Genomic DNA, 27,865 nt, shown 5'->3' on the forward strand with positions numbered 1-27,865 from the left:
CGGCCTGGTGGTCTGATGGCGTCTGTGACCTCAGCGACCCCCATTCATGGCTGCAGCCCCCTGAAACGAGACTAGACCCTGTTGGTCTCCCGCATGATTTATGGTTCCTGGCCCTTTAAATCACCTGACTCCCCTCAGTCAATCAGCTTCAGGGGTCTCGTCCACACCTGGTCCACATTTCCTGATCAGTGATCATTATTTCCACCAATGGTTTCTATGTTGTTTCCTGTTTGCTCATTGCCTCATGAACCTTTTGTTTATTACTTCACTGCCTGTTGTATCCTAAAAGTATAGGAAGGTACAAACGATTCTGTGCTGTGTCCTCATCCACCATGTCTCTCTCTCTCTCTCTCTCTCTCTCTCTCTCTCTCTCTCTCTCTCTCTCTCTCTCTCACACCTCCTCTCTTCATGTTTGTCCCCAGTTATGACGGTCAAATTTCAAAACGTTTTGGGGTTGAGGTATAGTATTATTGGAATGTAGTTAAGTGTAGACAATGTAAATAAAAAACTGAAAGTGTGTGTGTGTCTGTCTCACTGACTAGCTGTCTCTTTCTCTCTTGCACCCTCCAGTCCCAAAAAAGGATTCCAGCTCTGGCCAGAGCATAGAGGCTTCATGGACCAAAGCGGGAAAACCTAGGAGGAGGAGGAGGAGGACCCATCCCCCTGTAGCTCCACCAGTGAGCGAGTGTGTGAGGTTAAAAACCTAAAGGACTCGGCGGCACCGCTATGGGGTGAGTACAAAACCACAACCACATACGACCATGAGAGAGTTATGGTCCCCACTGTGTGCATGTGTGTGCGTGAGCGTGTGTGTGTGTGTGTGTGTGCGCGCATGTGTGTGTGTGTGTGTGTTGTGTTAGCAGACCTGTTGCTGTATATTTAGGCACGTGACATTTCTGTAGCTACCAAGTTTTAAATAGTGAGCAACTGATTAACAGTATTCATGAATAATTGATGATTTAAATGTTGCAGTTCAAAAGGTAATTTGGAACACCCACACTGATTTTCAGATTATTTTTCAAACGGCTCTATGTCATTATCTTTCACGCTCTAATTTAATGAGGGAACAAGATGGAAGCTCAAAACACCTAAACAGCTCTTTCATTCTTAAAACTCGGAAAGTATCTCGGAAAGTCGTAACAGAATATCAGGATCTTAACTTGAACACAATACAGCGTTATTTCAGGAGAAGCTGGATTGTCACAATTCTGCAATAATTCTTAACTAAGCATATTTAACTTCACAAAAATGTAAACAAAAATGAATCCTAAAAATCCTTCACTTCACTTTCTAAAAAAAAAAGCGGACAATATCGCTTATGGCTTCAATGTTAATATGCACTTAAACAGGCTCTGCATCACCTCGTGGATGGAGAGTTGAAGACAAATGTTTGCAGGTTTTGAGATTTAAAAAGCACAACACTAAAAAAAAAATTGCTGTATTGTGTTTGAGTGCCAGAATGAGCTCAGTATAATGAGATATATTCAGCATATATTTTGAATTTGCGTCGTAAATCTGCGTTTTTAGACATTCCGGGCCTGTTTTTCCCCATTGTGTCCTCAGTGTTTATGATCCTGGATTGAACAAGTGTTTCAAGACTTATTCTCCTCCTCCTCCTCACTGGCTTTGCCTTTGTTTGATTAATTTTAACTTGTCACTGACGTTGCCGCCCATGGAGGCCAGCGTAAACAATCGTGTGCCGCCACTTTAAATAAGTCGGCACAGATCCCACAGTCAAAGTTTTTGAAGCAGCAAGACTTCCCTGCAAGGTCGTGGGACTCGGGGACTGAATCTGAACTGGATCCATGATAGCCACCGCTAACGAAAGCCAAAGCCAGGGAAAGTTCACCTTTGACCCTGCTGGCTGACAGAGGGCTGCTGTGACTGGCTTGCAGAGAGGTCAGTTTGGGCTTGGAATTGTTTTGTTTCTTCCTCACATTTTTCTGTGATTGTCCATGCATTCCAGAGTTTCTTGTTTTCTCAGATGCGTCAGAATGATCAGAATGACATTATTTTGGTCTGATTCTTCACATTAGAAATAAGTCACGCATACATGTTTGGAAGTTTTCAGTCGCCGTCCTGAGTTGTGAGATTGCTGCGCAAACATGGAGACACACAAGTTAAATGATGACGAGGATGCCTAATGAATAGATATAGACTATCAGACTCAAGTGTTTACCATCTCATTAGAAACTGCAGAAATAATGATAATAATGATAATAATAATTCACCAAATCTTCCCGATGTGCTTAATGAATGCATGTGTGCTAGTGTGTGTACGTGAGCGTCCTGGCTGAGTCAGCCCCCAAACATCGGTCCTGCCAAAGGCTGAAATGATTGTAATCAAACAAAAATGATTAAGGGGACTTCCAGTTTTCTTGAAATAAGGACCATAACCCAGACTGTTTGAGAGGCACTGTAGCACTGCAAAGTGCACCAGCATGTGCGCAATAGAAGTCCTCCTCTGGTTGCTGCCGGCCGGACGTAGTTTGCCCACCCCTGACCTAATGTCATCCCTGTTCTGCCTTAAGTAGCTCACCGGTTCAGGGCAGCTTATCGTTGATGTCAACTTCGCCCCATCTGCGGCCTCTTATCTTTCCTGTCCGCTTTGCACGAAAACAACAAAGTCTGGCCTCACTTAAGTGGGAGAATCTCTCAGATTTAGTTTCTGCGTTCAAAACTTGGGATCAGAGGTGTTGGATGGCTGCAAGGATTTAGCTCTCAGTCTTGTTGTTTGCTTGTTTGAGGATTTAAAGGTCTTTAAACGAAGTGACATGGAAAATGTCCTTACTAAAACATCGTAAACTCTGGATGGAATTATTGCTAGCTTTATTAGCTTAGTTTGTTTACATTCAGTCTAAGGCGACTGAGCTCTGAATCCAGCGGCTTACAGTCACTTGCTTTTGTTTCATACTTCATATTTTCTTCAAATTATTTTTATTTCACTACATATCTGGACAGTAATACAGATTTTGAGAATCTTCTGAATCTATTGCAGAGTCATAATATTTGGATAAAGAAATCAAAATGTTATGAGAACAAAAGTTGTATTTTCGAGAAAAAAGTTGGTCTTACTCGTCCATGCTGATCATCCATGACACTGTAGGAACCACAGCCTTCTTTACCGTTCAGGCCTCTGCTTGACTGTGCAGATTCTGTGTGTTTAGAGGGAATTTTGCTCTGTGATTAACGACGGTGCTGCTCGGCTTCATCCAGAGCCTTGCTGGGAAGTTATTACTTTATAATGGGAACATGTAAGCAAAGGCCATGTGCTTTTCATCACCGCGGGAACGACAGAAGGGGAGATCAAAGTCATGTATACAGCATGGGAGGTTTGCAGATGGGTCACTGTCTTTGTGTAAAACTGCACTTTTTTTGTTCCAAACCTCCTCATTTCTCTGCTTTATTTTCTCTGTTAATTGATTGCGGTTTATCTCCTGAGGTCACATGAGTCACTCTCCCCTCTGGGGGCGACCGCGACCGCAACGCTGCCAAGTTCCCATTGTGTTCATCCAAAAATGTCCAATTCTGGATGCAAGCTGTTACGAGCTACACATGGTCAAAAATGAGCCTGAAAGAGGGAGAGGCGAGCTGTCATCTGAGGACGGAGAGGCACTGAGCGAACGAGCCAAATGAACAGATGTGGGAAAGCTGTTCTACACTTCGGTTACTTCATGAAAGTTGTGGTTTGTACAAGGAACTCAGGAATGACTAATTTCTTTGCACCCACCTGAACCGATGCCATGTAGCACCATTAAAGACTGGTTTATGAGATGATACCCCCGATTTCACAGTCACCAAATAATTACAAGGATGGAAACAACGTAAGCTACTAATTGCCCAGTTGACCTCACGATTGAGCTGTTGGATTATACAATGAATTTCTGCCGTGGTTCCTCCTGAGTGGGTTGTTTGCATTTCCTGATCGGATTTCTTGAAATTCGCTCATTGGAGACGAAGTATTAATCCATCCATTCTCCACCGTTTGAGGTCTGGGTTGCTAACATTATTAACGTGGGTGAGCCAGGGGGGCAACTTCATGAGTATTCAAGAATTGTGAGGTTCTTTTTACACTCACATTCATGTGTGGACAGGGGGGTCGGGAGCCCAGCGAAAACGCAAACAAAGCAGTGCAATTGTAGACACGAAAGCTGCTTCTGTTGCCATTTCAAACTCCCCTCCTGACAGGAAGTTAGAGAAATCTACCAGTCAGACCTCACAACACATTAGATGCGATATGGTTTCTGTCCACAGAGACGTTTACCTTCACAGGTATAAATCCAGCCTGAGCTTTCACGCCGCTGTTTCGTACCATCGAACTGCAGTAAATCCTTGCAAAGTTTCAATGTCGGCTCCGGAAAAGGACTTGACGGAGAGCAGTATCTAAAACTTGACTTACACTAAACAGACAGTCCGTTGTGTAACAGCAGGACAGAACCCCAACAGCTGCCTACCGCGTCCAGAGCACGTTTCCGCTGCTAAGGTGAACTGTCAGACAGCCGGCGCCGCAGCGTTTACGTCGAGCGGGAAATTGATCCCATAAATCTCTCAACGCGTAAGAATAAACAGAAGGAGGAGGACGGTGAATGATTTGATAGCTAAATAAAGCTGAGAGCAGAGTTGAGCCCGGGCGTCAGACTGAGGCTTTGTTTGATGTTGTGCAGCGTAAACACACAAAATGCTTATGCAACCACACTTTGAGTTATTGACGATAAGCTCCAAAGCTATGGAAAGAGATAAGGTGCTTGTTTGAGATCAAATGTTTGCCTACACGCATGTTAAACCTTTGATAACACCTCATTAACCCTTTGCAGTCTGTAGTCCCATTGTTTTCCCTATTTTCTACAAATAGTCTAGGTAATTCATAAATACAATAAAATGACTTTGAGAGATTTGAGAATGAGATTTACACTTTTGGTATATTTCCAAACTGATTTATTGGTTGTGCGATTAAAACCCAGTCAGCTGTGTTGTTGACTGAAGTTTGTTCACCTTATCAGCTGATTAACAGATAAAACGACACCTTGGCCATAATTAGGAACTGCCTGTACGAGCTGTGATCAATATTGGTTAATGTTTCATATCTGTCGTAATGCGGAGTCGGGGTAGAAGCATTTACTCTGGCCTGGAGCTGGATTATGACAGAAAATAGACAAAGTTACTCAAATATTTCATCGGTTTGTAGCTGTAAACAAAACTGTATGTTTGCTTACAGATGTTAGTCACGTTTGAAGGGATCGAGTATTTCATAATGAATATAGATTTATTACGCAAGTAGCTCAGTAAGTGATATTATGTACAGATAATGGAATGGAAACACGCAGGATCTGCATGAAACAGCGCTGCCACAAGGCAGCATATCACATTGTTGCATTGGCTTATAATAATTCATTTGCATCCACTTTCCTCCACTTTTCCAGGTTGGTTGGTCCTTGCGGGTGAGGGGCTTCATGTTTCAAGCCGAGTTTGGTCACATCCCCTGGTGGTTAGGGTGTTGAGGAGGAAAGGCTTGATTCAAATTCCTGTCAGACTGAAGTTAAAGAACAAAATGTGAGTTATGGTGAACATTTACATTAAAAGTATGGCCCAAGTCCAGGTTCCCGAGAAATACTGATATGTTCTGTTTGATGCTGTGGGGCGGAATGAGCTCAGTAGAACAAGATTTATGCAGGTTGAGTGGTGACCATGGTGACTTTAAAGGGTTAAATCAGGTCACCTTTAGGACTTGTGTGCTGTAATTATTGACCAGAGAACATGCTGGATGAGCACTTTACACTGATGGGGCCTATGTGGACACAGGTTTATCATGGGACGCTGTGTGTGTGAACCAAACACCATCTGAGCTCAACCCTTAGGGTATCACACACACACACACACACACACACACACACACACATACACAAAAACATCATTAATGAGTGTGTTTCCACGCTGATGTTTCCACAAGGTGATTATTCCATGTGCACACACAGGCACAATCGGCCACGAGCAGGTGAGCTCTCTCTCACACACACACACCTGTGACACACAGGTAGAGGAGGTGAACCTTTTGAGTAAATTGTTCTTGTTCTTGCTTACTAAAACAAAAACAGCATTACAATCTTCTGCAACCCGACGCTCATACTTCTGTGTGCTGGAAGGCTGTGGACATGGGTGATATGTCATTCTTGTCCCTTTTTTTCTCTTACTTCTTACCTTTAGCATTCATGTGGATCTATAATGTGAATGATTGCCATAAACAGGTGGACTTCCCGAATCCCTGAAATGAGCACCAACCCCCTGCTTAGCCCCCCTGGTGGAGGCTCTGCAAACCCTTTAGCAGAGCATCAGGCTCCCCTCATCCTACAGATCCGAAAGTTTGAATCTGTCGTAAAATCATTTTCATTTTGTTGTGTTGCGGTTGTGAGCTATCGTTTGTGTTTCAGAGCATCTGCTGTAAGGCTTTTTTGTGTTGCGGCTCCATTACGACAATGGACCAAGGATTGTTCAGACGCATAAATGTAAAGATTAAGATTAAGAAGTTGAATTGGGTCAGGTTGTTATTTCTAACGGCATCGATCTGTATGTACATGTTTTCGTTTGTTCAGGAAAGATGCTGAACTTTGTTTCTGATTCCTGACAAGTGAGAAGCATTTTGTGGTCGTTCTCTCCAGCTGGAATGCAGAAATCGTTGCACTTTGTCACTTTGGGTCTGTAGACAGTTTGGAGGAAGCCTAGAGGCGATGGAACAAACTGGATGCTTGCAAGAGGCGACGGTCACAACAAAAAGCACTCTATCGTCTTTAATCAGCCTGTCACGATCTCACATCTTCAGCTGACGACGTTTGTACAGGTGCAGCCAGGATCGCAGACTTCCTGTCATCAAAATATCATCTTCCACTGTGAGATCATTTGCATAACGTCAATCACGTCGCTAACAAGCCATGCAAATGAGTCATTTAGCCTCACCGGGGGGGGCGGGGGGAGGGGGGGCAGAAAGGAAGCTTATTATGGCATCACTCACAACTCCAAATGATGACTGATCACTGAAATGATGCCCTGACTTCTGTTCTCTTCTGCACTCTGGGGTCGATCATCATGGTGCCGGAATGCAACCATCCAACTTTTACACTGTCTGCATATTTCTTGTTCTACTGAGCTCATTATAGCAGTCAAGCATTTCAAGTAATACATTGCTTTATCAGGAGAGCTTCAGTAATAAATCTAGAACATTCACAGTACAGACTGTTCAGTACGTCTTGCTTTAGCAGCAAAAAAAAATGTCGGCCCTTGTGGTTGTGCTGTTTTATGCAGTCATTCAAAGCAGCTTCACCCCACATGAGGTGACGGTTATCATCGTGTGATACGCCCAGAAATGTATCGATACTCACAAGGGGTGACAATCTGTTGCCCCGAGCCGATAACATGCTATTGATATTGGATAATTCAGAATTCTTGGATTTATGTTACGATCCACTACTGGTTCAATAAGTAAAGCATAGACGAACTGTAGATATGTACAGATATTTTCCATTTATTTAACTTGTATTTTTTGTTATACACACAAAACAAATTAACATCAAACTCTAAATTTTGTGTAAAATAGAATTCTTTTTATGTATCAGCTGAGCTCTAAGTCTTGAGGAAAGATTTCATCCGTTTGTTTGGCGTTTCTACCGCTGGAGCTTGGATGAAGCTGCCTTGTGTCGCCACCAGATTTATTAACGCTGACCTGGTTCAGCACTGATGATGTGCAGAGACGCATCTGCGTTTCCTCAGAGCTTTGCTGGCTGGAGGGAAGCCATCAAACTAAGCACGAGTCACCGCACAAAAACATCCAAAGTGATGCTGCAGGCTTTTATCTCAAGCTGAAGCTACACGTGGAGCCACAGAGACGGCTTCTGAGTGGCCCTGTGATGGATGAAGGTCACCAGCATGGTCAGGGGCTCCGGGATGGTCAGGTCATAGTTTAGCTAGGAATAAATAACAAATAATAATAAATTATTAACCTAAAACTTCTCAATCTTACTTTTATGCAGGCACAAGTTCATAGATTGTGTGATTCTGTGATGCTGCTGCAATGTAAACTACATACAGGCCTCACAAGAAAATATTCAAATATATGTCTGTGTTCCATTTTTTGTGCGACAGCTGGAACAAAAGCAGCGTGTTCAAATACAGTGTTACACGGTGTCTAGGTGCTGAGTGTTCATTTATGCAAACAGTGCAGTGTTACAAAAGCCTTTAAGAGGAACTGAGTTTATGATTAGTTGTCCCTGTGTTTGGGTGCATTGACCTGCGGCTATGATTGCCTGATAGTAATGTGCTGTGATGGGGGGGGAGCTGCATGTGGGCTCCTGGGAAATCCTGCCACCATCTGCTGGTAACAAAACACCAAGTGTGGGGGGGCTGGTCCAGCTGGGTGGACAGCCAATTAGTCATTGCAAAAAAAAAAAGAAGCTCATTGTTGCGTTGTATTATGATTTTTATGTTTGGTGTTATTAGCTCAGTTGAGGCCAAACAAGGGAAAAGTGGATAAATAGAGAATCGCTCGATCAATCAATCAATCAATCAATCAACCCTCTCGTTTCTACACTCAATAATTTAACAATAATACCTTTCAGACAGACTCGGACAGACAGTGTACTTTGTGTACTTCAAGTACTTCAACCTTTGCTACAGGGCACATGAAGTACAATGAGATGCTTTGTGTTCGACCTGAAACAAGCAGCGCAGGCAAATGAAGCCATGCAAATGTTCACACACAACAAGCAACTCTCAGTTCAGCTATTGACTATTTCACATGTCTCTTCATGTAAACACACAACTCACCCATGATGCTCTCCGGCCCCTAAACATTTGTTTACAGGCGCCGCTTTAATGTGCGTATTTAGTAAACCTACATTCACACACAAATGGCTGCACATACAAACTGTATATATATGTTACTGCTGCTGCTGTCAGTCAACTGGGGGGGGGGGGGGAGAGAGAGAGAGAGAGAGAGAGAGAGAAAGAGAGAGAGAGAGAGAGAGAGAGAGAGAGAGAGAGAGAGAGAGAGAGAGAGAGAGAGATTGAGAGGTCGAATCTCTCTCTCTCTCTCTCTCTCTCTCTCTCCCTCTCTCCCTCTCACGCTCTGAAGAAGGAAACGCACAGTCGCCGCTTTATTATCGGGATCCGAGCGCACCGACCCGTCCCCGTGCTGCTCTCTGTCGCTCTGTTTCTCGCTCTTTCGCTCTCAGTGTCACTGAACGTGTTATTGTTATCATCGTGCGTTTGCGTCTACTTCTTTGGTCGTGTAGATGTAGACGTTAGTCGGAGTCACAGTCATCGCGCTGCGCTGCGCCATGGAGGACTGTTGTTCCCCGGAAAGCGAGAGGATGGAAGCGTGGCTGGACGACCACCGGGAGTTCACACACTCTTACTTCATCAGGAAAGCGACAAGGTGACGAAGAGGCGGCGTGCGCGCACTTGTGTGTGTGTGTGTGTGTGTGTGTGTGTGTGTGTGTGTGCGTGTGTGTGAGTGTGTGTGTGTTGTAGTGGTGATAAGTGCAAACAAATCTCTACTAGTGAAGGACATACACACACACACACAGACAGACAGACAGACAGACAGACATGCAGATTTTCATCCTGTAGTCATGTCTATCAAGAAGCGTCTCTCCGTACGGAGGACACATTTCAGAACCAAGAGTCTACAGGTACGGCGTTGGGTTCACTGCTGTTAGGAACAAGAGTTAGGAAGTTAGTGTTCTTCTGTAGCCATAGAAAACTGACAGAGAAGTCTGTTACATCAACTGGTTGATTGTGGTTGTCTACCTGTAGTGGTCATCACACCAGCATCAGACCAGGTGTGTTTAGCGTACACCACCATGTCTGGCTGCATCCAGGTCCTGACTTTGTGATCTGCATCATAAGGACTAAACAATCTTTGAGATACTTTAGCTACTTTAGCTTTTATTGTGGCGGGTATAGCTCCCATCTTTGTGCCGTAGAAGAAACAGCTGTAAATGAGGACATGTAGGCAAACAGTCCAACTTTGAGCAGAGCGTATTGAGCCCTAGCCCCAGTGAAAGACCTCACAGTGAAGGCGGCCTCTATCGCCCTTCAACTTCCCCTCAGCCTCACAATCAGTAACCGCAGTAACCGTGAGTTACACAGGGCTGTCAATCATTAACTTTTACTGCTTTATGTCTCAGGACAGACTCGTGAAGTGGTCCTCAGTGATAATTACGCCCGCAGTGCCATATACGGTGAGGGGGCCATAAATGAAATTCGATTTTCTGTTTGGCCCGCGGTCGTAAACTGTGTGAAAACCGTGCGATAGGTGCAAATCCTCCCTTTGCAGTTCAGTCTATATAAGGTGTTTGATTTTAAAGCAGGCATATCTGGAGGGCACTCTAGCTCTCTTTGCTTTAGCGACGGCACCATTTATCCACTTAAGCTAGTTGCTACCTTGGCAGTTTGACAAACGTCTCATTTCTGAGCCATCTGAGGGCCTTGGAATCACCAGCATCATTCCAGCTTTCAAACTCCCAGATATGTTTCTTTCGTAGGTGAGCTGTGGGCAACTTCATCAGTATTCATTAAAGTTTCATTAAGTTTTGATGGTGACAGGCAAAAGGAGCTCTGTTGAACAAGATGTATGCAGGTGGTGTTTAAGTGCCACTCTGGTATTTCTTTCCTTTTGAATATTCTCCCTTAAAAGCTGCAGGAGTTAAAGGTATATTGTCAGAAATAGTAGACGCTATATTTTCTGCTGCTGGGCATCGTGAGAGCTTGAAGCTGATTGGCTCATGGCGAGAGCTTTGCCTACGTCAGCTATTAGCCCATTCCAGTTGAGAGGCATTTCTTAGAGAGCTATTGATTCAGCCACACCTCCCCTGGATACATTAGCCTGGACTCTAAGGACAAAACCTGACCTAGTCTCATTCACACACACACACACACACAAACCCACCCACACACACACACACACACACACACACAACGGTGAGATAACAGACCATTCTTGTTGAGTTTTATTTGCTTGGCTCTCGGCCTGAACTGGTACGGTTAATTGTTATGATTGTTGCTTTCAGTAGATTTTTCCGTGTTTTAGCCATCAGGTGAACGAGGCCTTTGACTGGCATATACACGTGAATGTAAACACGCCTGCACAGCACAGGTAGATTAGAGCAATGTGTGTGTTGGTGTATTGGCGTATTGGCAGATAGTGAACTTCTCCTTAATCACGTTCAAGTTATGCTAATAAATATTCACCTTGGCTAAAAGGACACACACACGCACGCACACATCCTTCAACCAGTTTTTGTATGTAAAGACTTGTGTTGTTTAGCCTGATGTTTTCTTCTCTGTGCTTACAGGGAGATGGTGAATGCCTGGTTCACTGAGCGCGTCCACACCATCCAGCCTTCCTCCAAAGAAACTCCGCCACCACAGCGCCTCCACCAGTCCTCCACTGACCCCTGTCCCGCCGCCGTCAGCCTGCTGGAAAACCGCTGCCCCTCCCCAGCCTCGGCTCCCAGCCCTGCCCCCAGCACCCCGACACGCAAAATCTCCGCATCAGAGTTCGACCGGCCTCTCAGACCGATCGTGGTTAAAGACTCTGAAGGCTCGCTAACGTTTCTCAGCGACGCCGAGCGTGAAGCCGTCCCTCTCCGAGGCGCAGTGATGGGCGAGGGCGGTGTTGGTGTTGGTGTTGGTGTTGGGGGCCAGGGAGTGCTCAGTGGTGGCAGAGGAGGGGGCGACCGCTGTGCCAGGCTGCTGGAGCTGGTGAAAGATGTTTCAAGTCACCTGGATGTGACGGCGCTCTGTCATAAGATCTTCCTCCACATCAATGAGCTGATCGCTGCAGACCGTTACTCACTCTTCCTGGTAGGCCTGGATTAGGTATCACCGTATACCGAACAAAATTGGTATCTTTTTGATTGATTTGATTATGTCAGTAAAGTTGCACTGTGAGGATTTGACTGCTCACATGTTCTGCTACAGATTTGTATCAACTTCCTGTGTATTGCGTTGATGTGCTGGCAGGTTGGCGAGGACAGCTCCAACCGCAAGTTCCTGGTGAGTCGTCTCTTTGATGTGGCAGAAGGTTCCACGCTGGAGGAATCGTCCAGCAACTGTATCCGGCTGGAGTGGAACAAAGGCATTGTGGGACACGTAGCTGCCACGGGACAACCGCTAAACATCAAGAACGCTTACAAGGTGAAGCTTTTATTGGCTTCCCGATGTTTCCCGAGTTTGTGCTTCATGATGATGCTGCTATGGTTTTGCTTTTGAGTCAAACATAAAAGCAAATGAAGCCGGTTAGCAATGCTGCCACGCCCTGCCAGGCTCAACCCCACTAACTCAATGAATCTCAGACTCCTCCTAGTTAAAGATTTGCTGACGCTTCTCTGCGATGCTGACCATGAAACATATAGCCATCTGTGTGTCAAGGGTTAAAGATAGGCAACAAGGTCATGTTGCTCAACTGGGTGGGTGGACACAACCACACACACACACCATTATCCTTCTCTTTCACTTAGGAGTGCAGATGTTCGGTCTCTGGTGACGTTTTAAGTGCATCGACCTTTCGACTGATCGCGTTTCATCAAGATCACTTTTCCTCTTTAATCAATAATCAAACCAGTTTGACTTTTAAAATCTGTCACCAGGAGTAAGATTTAACCTTTTCTGTAACGCATTAAAACAAAATCACCACTCAAATGCGGTGTCGGTGCTCTGTCACCTCTTAGACACATTTTTCTAACTTATTTGACGAAACTAAAGACTCAATTTATGTTACTTATGTTGTTGTTTGTTCAGGAATGAGTTGCAGCATAAACACAGTAACATGCACAGGTAGAGTCACATGCGTCTGTACAATAGAACACAATCTCATCTGCATATGGCTTATTTCAAAACTTCATTTATTGATGATATCTTGATAAGAAATGGATTGTATGGCAGTCTAATGATTCTAATTGATTAACGATGAAAATTAAACTTGATGAAATCCTTTTACCCGTTTTGTTGATTTGCTCAGGCCACAACCTTTGAGATTGAGGTGTTGACCTATGACCTTCTGGTGGAGTCAGTGCATCATCAACCCCCCCCCCCCAAGCCCAAGCCCCAAACCTTAAAAGCAAAATGTTAAAAATAAATCTCTTGATATAGTGTGTGTGTGTGTGTGTGTGTGTGTGTGTGTGTGTGTGTGTGTGTGTGTGTGTGTGTGTGTGTGTGTGTGTGTGTGTGTGTGGTACCTTCATCCTTTGAAAGCTCTGTGATGTCAGAGAGGGAGAGAGATGAAAACAGCAGGAGGCCTAATAACTGTAGAGATTGTACAATGCATCACACACACACACACACACACACACACACACACACACACACACACACACACACACACACACACACACACACACACAGAGGGCGAGATGGATGTGAGGAGATGGAGCGAGAAAACAACAAATAGAGAATAATAGAGGCTGATGGGGCAGCCCACCTGTGTCTGATTAGTGTGTGTCTGCGCCTTTTAAGTGCACTTGACGATTCAAGTGTGTGTGAGTGTCTGTGCATAATTAATATGTGTGTGCATGAATGAATGTGTGTGCCTGTTGTTGTGTGCGTGTGTGTATTTGAATGTTGGTACACGCTCATCGTTATTAGTGACGCAGTTAATGTAACCTTCAACCGTAGATTATCTGAGTGTTTAAATTGCAGTGTTTGTATGTGTGTGTGTACGTGTGTGTGCACACGCGAACTGCAAACCCTGATCTCGTTTCCAGGAAGTCCATCTGCATCATGTGAGCCCCCCCCCCCCCCCCCTTGACTCCCTGTAAGCTGCTCAGGATCACACAGGAAACAAATGTCTAACTGCCTGTTCCTTCTCTGTCTGTGGTGTGTGTGTGTGTATGTGTATGTGTGTGGCTTCTCCAGGACCCCAGGTTCAATGCAGAAGTGGACCTGATCACCGGGTACAAAACCCAGAGTATCCTGTGTCTGCCCATCAAGAACCACAGAGAGGAAGTAAGATGCCAACGTCACAAAATCACTCACCGTTTGTCTCCAGAGAATCCATAGCATAAACACAGCTAATGAACAAAGAGACGGTGGGGCCATGTGCATATGAATGTTCAGACAATCAAACGTCTGTAGAGAAGAAGTCACAAACATATGAAGAAGACCTAAAGCATGTCTTGCCTAACGTCTCCTCCAGGTGGTGGGCGTGGCTCAGGCCATCAACAAGAAGTGTGGAGAGGACGGCGCCTTCACCGAGCAGGATGAAAAAGTTTGTAAAAGTGCAGCGTTCAGTTGACCTTCTCTTCTCTCGCTGATTGATCACTTTTCCATCCAGTCTTTTCTCGTCATTTCATCGTGAGGTTTTTTCAAAGTGACTCTGTTTTTTGCCTCACAGGATTTCTCGGCCTACTTGGCATTTTCAGGCATCGTCCTACACAATGCACAACTTTATGAGACATCACTGCTGGAGAATAGACGCAATCAGGTGTGTGTGTGTGTGTGTGTGTGTGTGTGTGTGTGTGTGTGTGTGTGTGTGTGTGTGTGTGTGAGAGAAAGAGAGAGAGATGTTATTAACTCTATACACTTCATATGTTTGTGTATGTGTGTGTGTGTGCAGGTTCTGTTGGACTTGGCCAGTCTGATTTTTGAGGAGCAGCAGAGTTTGGAGGTTTTGCTAAGGAAGATCGCAGGGACCATCCTGTCCTTCATGCAGGCTCAGGCATGCACCGTCTTCATAGCTGATGAAGACTCAATGGTCACCGTGCACACACACACACACACACACGTACACACACACACACACAGAAGATGACAAATGTTGCGAGCTGTTACCTGAAAGTATACATTAATACTGTAAAGTTTACATGAAGTAACAACAACAGATACTACAACTACAAGTAGTATTACTGCTACAGCTAAAAGTACTGCAACTGCAAATACTGCAACTCAAATTGGTACAAGTACTACAACTTCTACTAATATGACTGCAACAACAAGAACTGCAGCTGCTTCTTCCTCTGTTACGTCTACTACTTGTCCACTTCCTCCTCTTCTTGGAAACTGTCTCAGCTGGTGATGTGTCATGCAGCGACTCATGATTGTGTTTGTCGTTTGCTTATGTATTGACACATCAAAAACTGCAGTGATGAGCTATAATCTCTTATTACAAATACTATTACCAATCGATTCACCTTATCATTGTCAGTCTCCCTCTAAAAAGCAGCAAATACTAGAATCCTTCAGCCGATACTCAGACCTGCAGTAATCCCATTAAAGATGAATATTCTGAGCATGAGGCCCGGCTAGGAAAGCAGTCTTAGTAAAAGTAGCCCTACGGCGACTAAATGAAAGTGCGAGTGTCACATAAAAGACAGAGAATGTTGAATTAATGTTGGATGAGAGAAAACCGACTCGGAACTCCAGGAAGATCCGACTTTGTTATTATAAATCAAGATGTTTTTCATTTTAACGGAGCTGCACTGTTTCCATTACAACCACTTTATAGAGCTGTGTGTGTGTGTGTCCTTCTCATGACCCCCGGCTTGTCAGACCAGCTGTCCCTCGCTCTCTCCCCCCTCCCCCCCCCCCCCCGCCCCCCCCACCGCTCTCACATTACTAAACATTTACTCAGTTCGTCCCTTTTTACTGCAGTTATCTGTGTTTACAGGTAAACGTCCGTCGATGTCGCCATTAAGTTTGCGTCGTACAGCAGCTTTCCTGTGCGAAGTCTAGTAAACGCCACCGTGAGCTTTTGCAGCGATAACTCGTGTGCTGGCCTGGTTTATCACAGCACTTTGTTATTGGAAAGTAGGAGCGTGTAGCAGCAGAATGAAGTAGTGCTGCAAGCCGCACATGAGTAGAGATATGGAATTCAAAACAGATTATGACCACTGATGCTAATGACACATTAGCATTTTTTGGGGGGTAATAACTATATCAGTAGCAACATTTTGCGTCTTTGCCTCAAAATATGCAGATTTAACAATTCAAACTTTCCGTGAGTAGAAAACACTTATCACTTTGGCATAAAAGTAATAATTTATGATAATATAAATACTCCAGTAAGGTATCATATAAAACCACAAGCACAACAAAGCACTAATACCAACAAATACCTCCACCACGGCTGACTTTACTAGTGTTTGTAATGGAAAACCTGATGTAGGATTTCTTAATATATGTATAGTTAATTTGTGTGTGTGTGTGTGTCGTCCTTCTGACAGCGAAAGCCTTCATGATGTCACTATATTATTCACCTTCAGTCTAAACATTCCTGCTTCCCAACGATGAAACGGAAAAAAAACCCAAAACATTTCTTGCTGCGTTTTCCTGCGTAAGACCTTCACTCTAATATATCAGCTCATCGCACGGAGTGTGTGTGTGATTTTTCCTAAACGAAGAATCCTGGTCTATCTTTAACATCCTTTCCCCACCTCTTAAAAAAGGGGAAGGATTTGTTTCAAAGGGTATGTTAGAGCAGGTTGAGAGAAAACAAGTCCCTATAAGGGGGGAAAGGCGAAGTGAGCGGTGGAATGTCGGGATAAACTCTCCTCCTGGCAAGACCTAATGGGTAATAGATCAACTTTCCCTTTTTTTCGTGTTTAAGGTTGGGATTTGAATACCGTAGTCGCCCCTAATGGCTTAATTGAGGGGAACGAGAAACGAGGAACTTGATACGTACAGAAAACGTACGAGGTGGACCTGCACCGAACGAGGTTATGAACCAGATCAGACCCCAAACTCCAAAATACTCTCATATCAAAGAGGGTTTTACATTGGGAAAGAATAAAGTAGACAGAAGATGATCCATACCATCGTCTGTATAAATTTTGTTATACTGAGCTTGTTCTGTCACTCAGCATCCAATGCATGTTTTGCTTGTTTCAGGTGAATCTGGACTTTCTGCCTCTTCATACTCGAGTCACAGTTATGCTATATTTTTTACATGAGCATGAGAAACAAAATAATATAAAATATTTAAAAGTAACCTTAAGCTTTTTTTTAAATCAGAAAGTGCAGCACAGTCAAAGGCAGTGAGAGTCGACGTGGATCAATGGCAAATCAACCAGAATGGGTTTCTACTTGTGTTACAATCTTCTAGGCCCGCAATGTTTCTGTGTAGTGGTTGATCATTCGGAGAAAGACTGGAACGCTCTGAAGTTGTACGTATGTACAACAAAATGTACCACCTCCAAATGAGCACCATCTTTATTGTTCGAATTTCATTCTCATTACAGAACTCCTTCTCCAGCGTCTTTCATATGGAATATGAGGAACTCACAGAACTCCCAGACGCCCACAAAAGGTAAGACATGTTGCATACGGGAGGGAGGGGATTGAGGGAGGGAGAGAGGGAAAGCTGTATGAACCTGTATGAACAGAGCACATTGTTATAATTTGCCTGAAGCTGGACCCCTGTCCAAACACCAAGCCTGCTCAAACACAGACACACACAAACACACACTTTGCCGTCTGCTTTGACCTCATGTTATGTTTGCGTATCGTTTTCCGTCGTTCATCACGCAGCCCTCAAACTGAGGGTTGACCGCAAGTGATTAAAGATAACAAACAGACTCGTGGAGCACTGACAGACGTGCGCTCCTAAACTCACTCGCTTTCAGTGTTGAGGGTTGCTGGTTTGCTTCCTGACAGCCTTAACCAGTTGATTCCTCTGTCATGTTTGGCTTATTCATGTGTCCCATACAATATCACAAAAGACTGAAACTGGCTAGGAAGACGAAATAAAACCCTAATAAACATGTTGTTGTTGTTGTTGTTTCATGTACAGGGATGACGCTCAGATGAACTACATGTACGCCCAGTATGTGAAAAACACCATGCAGCCTCTCAACATCGCAGACGTCACCAAAGACCAACGCTTCCCCTGGATGGTTGGTTGTCTTTTCCTACATCACACTTCTTCCTCCTCATCCTCCTCCTCCTGTTTTTCCGCTGTGAATAATTTCCCTGTTTGTCGGCTGACAGAGTGAAAATGCTGAAGAAAGCAGCAACCACATAAAAAGTTTACTGTGCACGCCCATAAGGAATGGAAAGAAGGACAAAGTCATAGGTAAGCTGTCTGTCTGTCTGTCTGTCTGTCTGTCTGTCTGTCTGTCCGTCTCTCATTGTCTCGCTCTCAATCTCTGTCTCACTCTGCCTGCCTGTCTGTCTGTCATCATTTCTCTCATTGTCTCTCTCTGCCAGGTTCTCTCTCTTTTTTTCACATGTATTTTTATTGAAGGCAGTATCAGATGACAGCAATGAGCATGCAGTTATACATATTAGGAATCTAATCCCTCTGTCTCTCATTGACACTCATTGTCTCTGTCTGTCTCTCATTGTCTCTCTCTGTCTGTCTCTCAGTCTCCATCTCCCTCATTGGATCTCTCTCTCCTCTCTTTCTCTCATTGTCTGTCTCTGTCCCTGATTGTGATGTTGTCCCTTACTTAATAATGGTTATAACTATGTATGTTTTCAAGTTTGTGTATAAATCTGGTGTGTGTGTGTCTGTGTGTGTGTGTAGGTGTGTGTCAGTTGGTTAACAAAATGGATGAGGCGTCGGGCAGAGTGAAGACGTTTAATAGAAATGACGAGCAGTTCCTGGAGGCCTTCGCCATCTTCTGTGGCCTCGGCATCCAGAACACGCAGATGTACGAAACCGTGGAGAGAGCAATGGCCAAGCAGGAGGTCACACTGGAGGTCAGCCTCACACACACACATTTCCACACACACGCACACACACACACACACACACACACACACATACCACTAAGTCAGATTAACAATGTATTTTCACACATATTGCATTCTATAAGCTTAAATAATTAAAATTAGTTTTAAGCGACTTTGTGATATCGCTGAAATTGACTATTAGCACTCAAACGCACCAGAAGTCAACACCAACCATGCATTTGGAGGTTATGAACTAAAGGATAAATACACTAAATTTGGGGAAGAATTGGTGTTTATGCTCACCTGATCTGGATTTTGTGGTGCGTCAATAAAGATTTCATTTGCAAAACGAGATTGGAAACTGATTTCACAAATGTACAACGTTTTCTGGATTGTGGGCGACTTGCTGGTTTCCTTGTATTCCAAATACACAGCAACCGTCAAACTGACAGCGCTGTTGCCTCCCGTGCAGCTGCTGACACTGCATGACCGCTCACTTTCAGTCGTGAATTATTTATGACAAGCGTGACTTCTGACTGAGAGCTGATGAAGCCGAAATTTACAGTAAAAATGCAGCCACAGCCACTAGCAAGGCAACGCTACTGCTATCAGCGGTCGATATTTAACTAATCAGACCCATCCTATAGAAGCACAAGCATAACAAAGCACTCATACCTCCACCAAGGCTGACTTTACTAGTGTTTGTCTTGGAAAACCTGATGTAGGATTTCTGAATATATGTATGGTTAATACATAAGTGTGTGTGTGTGTGTGTGTGTGTGTGTGTGTGTGCAGGTACTTTCATATCATGCCTCTGCTTCAGAGGAGGAAACACGGGAACTCCAGGTAACCGCGGTAATTAGCATTTTATTAATTTAACCATATACACCTGCATGCATATGAACATGTTCACCCTCGATCTGAGCACGGTAAACCCTGCGCCCCTCCTCTTCCTCCTCCAGGAGGATCCCAAAATGTTTCCGGGCCATCGTATGTATGTTCCTTCCAGTGCACTGTGTGTAATACGTTTGGACGAAATTTAATCAAATCTGTTAGTGTTTCAATCTAATTTTAGTGTTTACCTTGACAGAATTGTTGTAAAATCTGAACTTTTTTAGTTTTACCTTCTTGTATGGGCACGATAAATACAAATATCAATGCATTTCGACAAATTTGTTGCTAGCTGCGATCTGTTCTGACAACCCATCACGCTAAAAGACCCTCTGAAAGGTCGCACTTCCCTGGTTGAGGTGACGCTGTGACCGGACAGGAACAATCTAATGATGACAAACAAACAAGTGGACACCAGAATCCGTTCTGTTTTCAGATTGTGTCGCAGCAAAAGGCTTAAACATGGCTGGCTCAGCTGCAAAAGTTTACAACCAATCAGCAATAGATGTTGCATTTTGTCACGCCCCCTCCTGGTGCCTATGAATCCTACAAGTCAAACAGGGACCACAAATGAAACTGGAACGGATTTCCTGTTTTGATTGCCAAAGAAGTACCTAAAGAGTGTGTGTGTGTGTGTATGTGTGTGTGTGTGTATAGGTAGCCACAGTTCCATCAGCTCAGTCGCTGCGTCTTCTGGAATTCACCTTCAGTGACTTTGACTTGTCCGACCATGAAACCATCTTGTCCACTGTCCGAATGTTTGTCGACCTCAACCTGGTCCAGAACTTCCAGATGAAGTACACGGTAAGAGCCATGGTTACCACACACATCTTTCAAAAGAAGTTGAAATGTTTGGAGAAAATTACGAGAATAATGTCTGAATATTTTGAGCAAAACATAACATTTTGGGATGCATGTCAAAATATTTAAAAAAAATTACTAAACATTTTACAACATTGTCCAAACATTTAGAGAACTCTGTAAATATGTTTATATCCACTTTCAACATTTAAGTACAGCTTTAAAAGAAAATACTGAAGCAGCTTAATGACATTAAGTATTTTTACCAATGGGTGAATTTTCCTAGTAACTTCATTTTGGATGTACTTTTATGTTTAAAACTGATATGACAATGATGAGTAATGATCATTGATTATTTCACCGTTGTTTCATTCTTATGGATTTGGCTTTGCACTCTGGATGCTGTAGATTTTGATGTCGTTAGGTCGGTGTAGTCAGATTACTATGTTATGTTGGTGTGTGTCCTTTGACAGACCATGCACACACACACACAAATATAGCACAATGGCCTGATCCTGGAACACTTATGCGCACATTACTGACCAAATGTCCTCCTGTGCCCATCCACCTCCCTTTGCCAACTTCTCGCTGGTGGGCTCAATGACCCTTGCCAGCTTTTTCTCCCTGTGAAGAGGTCCTTTCATGGCGGGTCTGACCTCCGATGTACCCGTGGAGAGGGGCCTCATAAAGAGAGGCTTTGATTAGAGGAACCTACCGTCTGACCCTCCAGCAGCGAGCTGTCAGTTCCATGTTCACGCTGGGAGGTGACGTTGCCAAGCATCTCTCCCAGGATGTAAAACTGTGCAGCAAATTATCATTCAGATACATTTGTAGCGTTGGACTGCATCAACCATTCCCTTACTCAGCATCAAACATAATTTATATATTTATCAGGAGACCTTGGACTTTAAAGTTCAGACAGGACTTCAACAGGAATTTGCAGGTTTTTAATGCCCAAAGTTCCATTAAGGAGTTTTGAACTTCTATGTCAGTCACCTTGTGAAGAGAGCCAACCAACCGGGTCTTCCAACATGCTTTCCACCAGGGGGGGTGACTGAGCTCAGCATGAATTAAAGCTGTAAATGTGGAGCTCCTCTCCTGCAAGAACTGAGTGAAGGCAGCACTGCTGACACAAAAAAACAAGCATTGTAATAACTGAAATGCTGTGGCGGTGCTGTTTTGTTGTTAGTTCTCAATTTTCCACCGGCGTTCCACAAGGATCTTTTCTGGGTCCCGTCCAGATTATTTTACGTACTGTATTAACAAATTACCAGCTGGTTTGGCTATGTGGTGCAGTCATCCAATCCGTTGTAGATGAAGATAGACAGTGAACTCTTCATTATGCGATGAAGACCGTTACATCCTGTTCATCTCAACTTCATTTCTTGCTTCCTCTCTTACCTGATCTTGGTTTCAGTGTATACTGTAAGGTGTTTTTAATCCAGGTTTGTTGTCATTTTTTCTCTTCCTTAAATCAAAGTTTTGTTTGACCTTGTGCAGAGTTTATGCCAGTGGGTTCTGAGTGTGAAGAAGAACTACAGGAAGCATGTGGCATATCACAACTGGAGACACGCATTCAACACTGCCCAGTGCATGTTCACCCTGCTCAAGTCAGGACGCCTGCAGGTTAGTCAAACAGTTGGTTGTTTGGTTTTTATGATGATTTTGTTAAAGAATTAATATATACTTCACCTCAGGTAAAACATTTTCTTCCAGGATGGGGAGGTTGTGTTTTTGCCTGCATCCTTTGGTTGGTTGTTTAGTTGGTAGCAAGAATACTGAAATATAACTTCACAGAAGGTTTAGGCAAAGTGAAGGAAAGAAGCCGTAACAATTTGGCTGTGCTGACCTCTATGCAGGGCTGGGTTTAGGAATATTGATGATTTCTGAATATAAATAAAAAATCACACAACAACAATCAATTCATAAAATTAGGTTCAGTTCTTAATAAAGAAACATTATTAGTTAACTGCTGTTATTGTGGTCGGTGGCTCTCTCTCATCCGATAGAATAACCTCAACGATCTGGAGATTTTGGCTCTGATGATTGCAACTCTCTGCCACGACCTGGACCACAGAGGAGTCAACAACTCCTACATTCAGAGGTTGTGTGTGTGTGTGTGTGTGTGTGTGTGTGTGTGTGTGTGTGTGTGTGTGTGTGTGTGTGTGTGTGTGTGTGTGTGTGTGTGTGTGTGTGTGTGTGTGTGTGTGTGTGTGTGTGTGTGTGTGTGTGTGTGTGTGTGTGTGTGTGTGTGTGTGTGAGAGTTTCTTACACAAAAAATGCATGTGTCCTCCTCCAGAAGCGACCACCCACTGGCCCAGCTGTACTGTCACTCCACCATGGAGCATCACCACTTTGACCAGTGCCTCATGATCCTCAACGGCCCTGTAAGCACACACACACACACACACACACACACACACACACACACACACACACACACACACACACACACACCCTGATCCTGGTGCAGGTTTTCAGTTCAAGCATCTTCGGACCATTTTGGAAAGCTACTGGATTTCGTTGGAAAAGACTAAACAATGCATCAATCCATATTTAATGCAAAACCTGACAGAAAAGCAATATTTCAGTCAGTAATATAAAATGAATGTCACTTTCAATCCCTGTTCTCCATCTTTTTCCTTCCTCTCTCTCCGTTTTCCTGCCAGGGAAACCAGATCTTGAGCAGTCTGTCCCTGGATGAGTACAAGGCCACTCTGAAGATGATCGAGAGGGCTATTCTGGCCACTGACCTCGCTCTGTACATGAAGTACGTACCCAAATGTCAAGCCCAGATGGATGTGACTGGTGGGGGAAGAGACACAAGACGGAAGAATGAAGGCAGTTTGAGTACACAAGATTTGGAGCGTCATAGTATTTTAAACAGGGATTTAAAGCAATGTACCAAATTGAATTATATTCACGAAAATTACGTCCAATTTAGTCACATTTAGTTTTTTTCTTTTGTGTAGATATAATGGATAAAATTGCACGCCCCTGGCAACAATTTGCTGTGGGTTAAGTAAGTAAAAATGTGCTTGTGTGTCTTCCTTTCTCCAACCACCGTCGCCACCTCTCATCACGTTGCCTCTCTTTCATTGCATCCATGTTGGTCTTTTATCAGTCATCTTATCCCTCTTTCAGTCAGGCAGGTGTCGTGAGAGGATAATAAGCTGTTGTGCTGTGTGTGTTTGTGTGTGTTGTCAGGAGGCGTGGCGAGTTCTTTGAGCTCACCAAGAACAGCCAGTTCATATGGGAGGATGAGCACCACAGAGACTTGTTAAGGTGAACGTCAATCCCACAACACTCACTCACGCACCAGATGTGGCAATGTTCCAGCTTGTGATTTGTGCTGATTACATTACGGTGGAGTTTTGTTGTGCCGTACAGTTTAACATAAATACATACAATTTTAATCCTTTGATGTCCTTAGCATCACCAGCACTCAAAACCAGGGACATTTTAACATTGAAAATCTGTAAATTACTGCTAGCTGTGTTCCAGTTTGTCCTTAAAAAAAAAAAGATTGTGTTCGATGCTGATTGCTAGAATGAGCTTAATAGAACAAGATTTAAGTTGTGACTATGGCAGAACGCAAAGGGTTAAATGATCTACGGAGGTCAAAACTGTTGCTGTGCTGATTTGTCTCCCCTGTCAGGTCAATGCTGATGACTGCTTGTGACATCTCGGCCATCACCAAGCCTTGGCCCGTACAGAAGAGGGTAAAGACATTGTTGGAAAACCTCCTTTTCCCCATTTCTGCTGTTCTTTATTTTTCCCCTCTGAGATTGGACAATGCTGCATGGAGTCCAGGAGCCAATCGCATCCAAACCTAGGATTACTCAAAGGTTATACATGTTCAGGGTTAGGGGTTAAGGAATGTGATGTCATTGTAAAGGGCTATATAAGTATAGTCCACAGTCCACAGTCCATTTTCTGTCCTTGATTGGTCTCGCCCCTTCTCCTTTCTGAGCTTTCTTGCCTTAACGTCACGTTATCTCAGAGCAGAATTTCTCGGCCATGTGTTAGTTCGTTGAGTGACGTGAGTAACTGCAGACGAAATTGCTCAACGCTGGCTTCATGCTTCATGTTCCTCCAGTCAGCTATAATAAACTCTGTCTCTCCTGCCGAGCATTGATTACAGCCTCAATCAATGAGCTGCAGATGGCGTGACACACACACACACACACACACACACACACACACACACACACACACACACACACACACACACACACACACACACGGTGAAGCTGATTGAGCCTGAGGCAGCAAGTCAGATTTCATTTAAGTCTTTGTAAACAGATGGAGACCATTAACTCACAATGACTAGCATTTCTTTGCATTCTTTCTCTTTTCTCGCTGAACTTTTTCCTTCTCGCTTTTGCTCCTTTTCTTGGTTTTCTTATTAAATGAAACAAATCTGGGGGATCATGATTGGGTGAGGTCAAACATACACCCACCACCGTAGAGAGACTCGTTCATTTCCAAATTGCAGTTCGTTCTTGCAATACAAGTCTGTTTCCGATGGTGTGCAGGCAGAGGAGTCCAAACTATCCAATCCTCACCAAATACTGTATCGTAATCAAACAACTTAATTGTAATCAAACAACAGAATTGTCATCAAACGCCTGAAACGGCAGCACTCAAAGGAGAAAATGATCAAATCATCTGCAAACGGCCAAATTGTTGGCAAAAGAAAGCAGGAACCATTTGAAGCACGGCACATGTAGTCAGTTTTGCGGTGAAGTCGCTCGGCTTGCTTGCTTACTCGAAGTTCTTGCCTCTAATGCAGGTCGCAGAGCTTGTCGCCACAGAGTTCTTCGAGCAGGGGGACAAAGAGAGACGAGAGCTCAACATTGAACCCAGCGTAAGTAGTTTTTGTCAGTTCAGAGGTATCTGTGTAGCAGGAGAATCTAACTGTATGAGCCTACTGCTTCTCATTTTACTGTGTGATTGAAGAAATTGTGTCATTTTGTAAGTCATGTTGCATAAGTAACACAGATCATCTAGGAGTTCCTACAACCTCTTCCCTATGCCAAATTGGTCAAGATTTTAAAACCATCCATAATAATTTGGAACAACAACAATGATGAAACTTAAAGCGAAATTCCAGTGTTTTTAAGTCTGTAGCATTCTGGAGCCATTCTGGTATTGATACACTTTATTTCAGCATTATGTCCAACATGTCTTTGCTGTAGGACCTGATGAATCGTGAAAAGAGAGATAAGATCCCCAGTATGCAGGTGTCCTTCATCGATGCTATATGCATACAGCTGTACGAGGTAAACCAACTATCAAACACGACCGCCGTCTCTCTGCGCGATTCCCTCTGATTGTTTTTTTGTTTCCTTTGTCACAGACGCTGGCCGGGATGTCAGAGTTTTGTTCCCCGTTGCTGGAAGGATGCCAGAAGAACCGACAGCATTGGAAGCTCTTAGCAGAGGAGGGCGAGAAAGACCTGGTCAACGGCATGGTGTGATCCCGACCCGGTTTGTCGTTACAACCAACATCACTTAACTACAGGAAATTAGCATGAAATCTGACTTGTGGGAGAAGATTCTGCAACGAGCTGCCGTAAATTCAGAAGAGGACAATTTCTTTCTATCCTTGAGGCCGTTGCAAGCTTGGTGCGGGACAATTGTGGGCAAATCACATCTGGGTTCAGGGATGTTGCGTCCAACACGAAATTTGAAAGAATGTGGACGGTCTCCACAATGATGCAAAAGCGCCTACATAGACGATTGGCCGATCAAATAGGGGAAAGAGGGAGTGGCCGTGTGTGAGCAGGGAGTGGATCTTTTTGTAGGTAAGGTAGGGGCAAACAAAAGGTATCAGGTGACACAAAAATGTGATAATTTGCTGCGCAGATGTTCCAAGCTAGCCGCTTCCTCGTCCTCACCAAACATACACCAGGCCTTAACGAACAGGGGCTTATTTTTGTAAATTTAAAACATACAGATTTTATATTAATCTGACAAAAGATGGTGACAAATCAACATCTTTTGTGAGATTATCAACATTTTGTAGCTTTAAATGATATCAGGTAAGATCTAAATTTTGGGCTCCTACATTAAGCATCAAAAGCAGTATTACCTCACACTCTCTTGAGTATTGATAGGTAAATATAAATCTGTACAGTCAAATGGAAAATCAGATGTATGGAGGTTGTTTGACACTGTTGAGTTTTCACCAGTTGGCTACTGATAGATCTGGGTCCATCCATCTGATAATCATTCAATATTTATACAATCTGAGGCGTATATCTTTGAAAAAATACAATTTCCTTTTTTTAATTTGAAAGAATCTGGGACTCCCGTCTGACATCATGCTAATTTTACTCGAGTTTGTGATGTTTTCCCACCCGCCACCATTCTGTCACCATAACAACGTCAGCACTATAATATATTTATTACTGTAGCCGTTTTATTTTTGCACAGAGTGGCTTTTATTTTGAAGTCTCACCTTCACCCTCTAACACAGATGGTGGATTTTAACGGTAATGAAACACTGAATAGTAGAAAGCACCAGAACAGTAGGATACAGATGTTGTACTAGTATATACTTTACATAGTACCACAATACTCTGGTCGTACTATAATAAGATTGTTAGATACTTGTATGGGCCTCAACATACTTCAACATCAAGAGTGTTCACATGTGCCTATGTACCTATGTGTGTACCTGAAGGAGTAAACAGTTTATCCACTAGGGGGCAGATCAGACGACATTTCTTTGCACTATGAACTGGTTGATGGTAAATACAGTACTGCTTCAGGCCTCGTGCTGCCCCCTGGTGGACAGAATATGTAATCCTTCAGACTGACGTGAAGTACACCAAGCATACAGGCAGGTGCGTACATGTTGCGTAGTTAAAAGTACGTCAGGCCCTAATTCACGGTACACTCACAATACAAAAAGTTGGAGTGTTTTGTAACGTTTTTCACTTGTTGACATTAACTATTTCCTATTTATTGTTTTATATATTTATTAGATTTTCTATATTATAAGGTCATTCTCTTTGTTGAAAGCACGCGAGTCTTCAAATAGGAAATGTGGTTTTCATATCGGAACGATGCCCATCCTTCTTTGTGAAGTGATATTTTGTAGGGAAATAAACTGTATCGTGTTATCGCAAAGTGTAAACAAACCAAAGACCGGGCTGAATTTCAAAGGGAATTGGGTCGAAATTTTTTCCACTGCCTTGTTCTGAGAAAATAGGACGAATCCACAACAGAAAAATGATTAAATAAAAGGAGAAAAAAACCCTGTTTTGTCTGACTCTGTACTCCTTCACACTAGATATATTTACATCCTTAATTCATTCAGAATCAGTTCCCCCTCCAACCTGCTGTCGTAGAACACGTGTGCAACAAAGGTCCCATCACATGACGCTGCATCTGTAACTCTAAAGCAGCATTTCTGACATCTGAAGTACAGACAAGAATTTATACACGTTGTACAAGTTTGCTGGGAAAATAATCAACATCTGTAAAATATGACAGAAAATGCCCAT

At 43.5% G+C, this 27,865-nt stretch overlaps 1 protein-coding gene across 4 annotated transcripts; it reads left to right on the top strand.

Moving 5' to 3' along the window:
• The first annotated feature begins 689 nt into the window (after positions 1-689).
• Positions 690-27,865, top strand: pde5ab (phosphodiesterase 5A, cGMP-specific, b). 4 transcript variants are annotated; one of them, XM_076151794.1, is made up of 22 exons: positions 690-731; positions 11,343-11,853; positions 12,013-12,186; positions 13,903-13,992; positions 14,183-14,254; positions 14,381-14,470; positions 14,603-14,740; positions 17,223-17,290; positions 17,774-17,876; positions 17,971-18,055; positions 18,509-18,684; positions 19,453-19,512; positions 20,206-20,352; positions 21,850-21,975; positions 22,359-22,453; positions 22,649-22,736; positions 23,019-23,119; positions 23,557-23,634; positions 24,008-24,071; positions 25,145-25,219; positions 25,551-25,634; positions 25,712-27,865. In XM_076151794.1, exons 1-22 carry the CDS (start codon positions 727-729, stop codon positions 25,829-25,831), a joined length of 2,550 nt encoding a protein of 849 aa, XP_076007909.1. In that variant the 5' UTR covers positions 690-726; the 3' UTR covers positions 25,832-27,865. The 4 variants fall into 4 exon arrangements, with proteins under 4 accessions (XP_076007909.1, XP_076007997.1, XP_076007752.1 ...); XM_076151882.1 differs by lacking the exon at positions 690-731 and adding an exon at positions 1,799-1,899; XM_076151637.1 differs by lacking the exon at positions 690-731 and adding an exon at positions 9,140-9,421.

This window comes from Genypterus blacodes, unplaced genomic scaffold (assembly GCF_046128005.1).
Source record: "Genypterus blacodes isolate CSIRO-AG114 ecotype Tasmania unplaced genomic scaffold, CSIRO-AGI_Gbla_v1 ptg000002l_1, whole genome shotgun sequence".
Lineage (NCBI taxonomy): Eukaryota > Metazoa > Chordata > Actinopteri > Ophidiiformes > Ophidiidae > Genypterus > Genypterus blacodes.

What these genes read in the sequence shown, in the direction of transcription:
- pde5ab (XM_076151637.1), top strand. Translation starts at nt 9,324, where the DNA reads ATGGAGGACTGTTGTTCCCCGGAAAGCGAGAGGATGGAAGCGTGGCTG. An exon ending in TCACCGAGCAGGATGAAAAA is followed by an intron (nt 14,255 to 14,380) that starts GTTTGTAAAAGT and finishes TTTGCCTCACAG; the next exon opens with GATTTCTCGGCCTACTTGGC. An exon ending in AACAACTCCTACATTCAGAG is followed by an intron (nt 22,454 to 22,648) that starts GTTGTGTGTGTG and finishes GTCCTCCTCCAG; the next exon opens with AAGCGACCACCCACTGGCCC.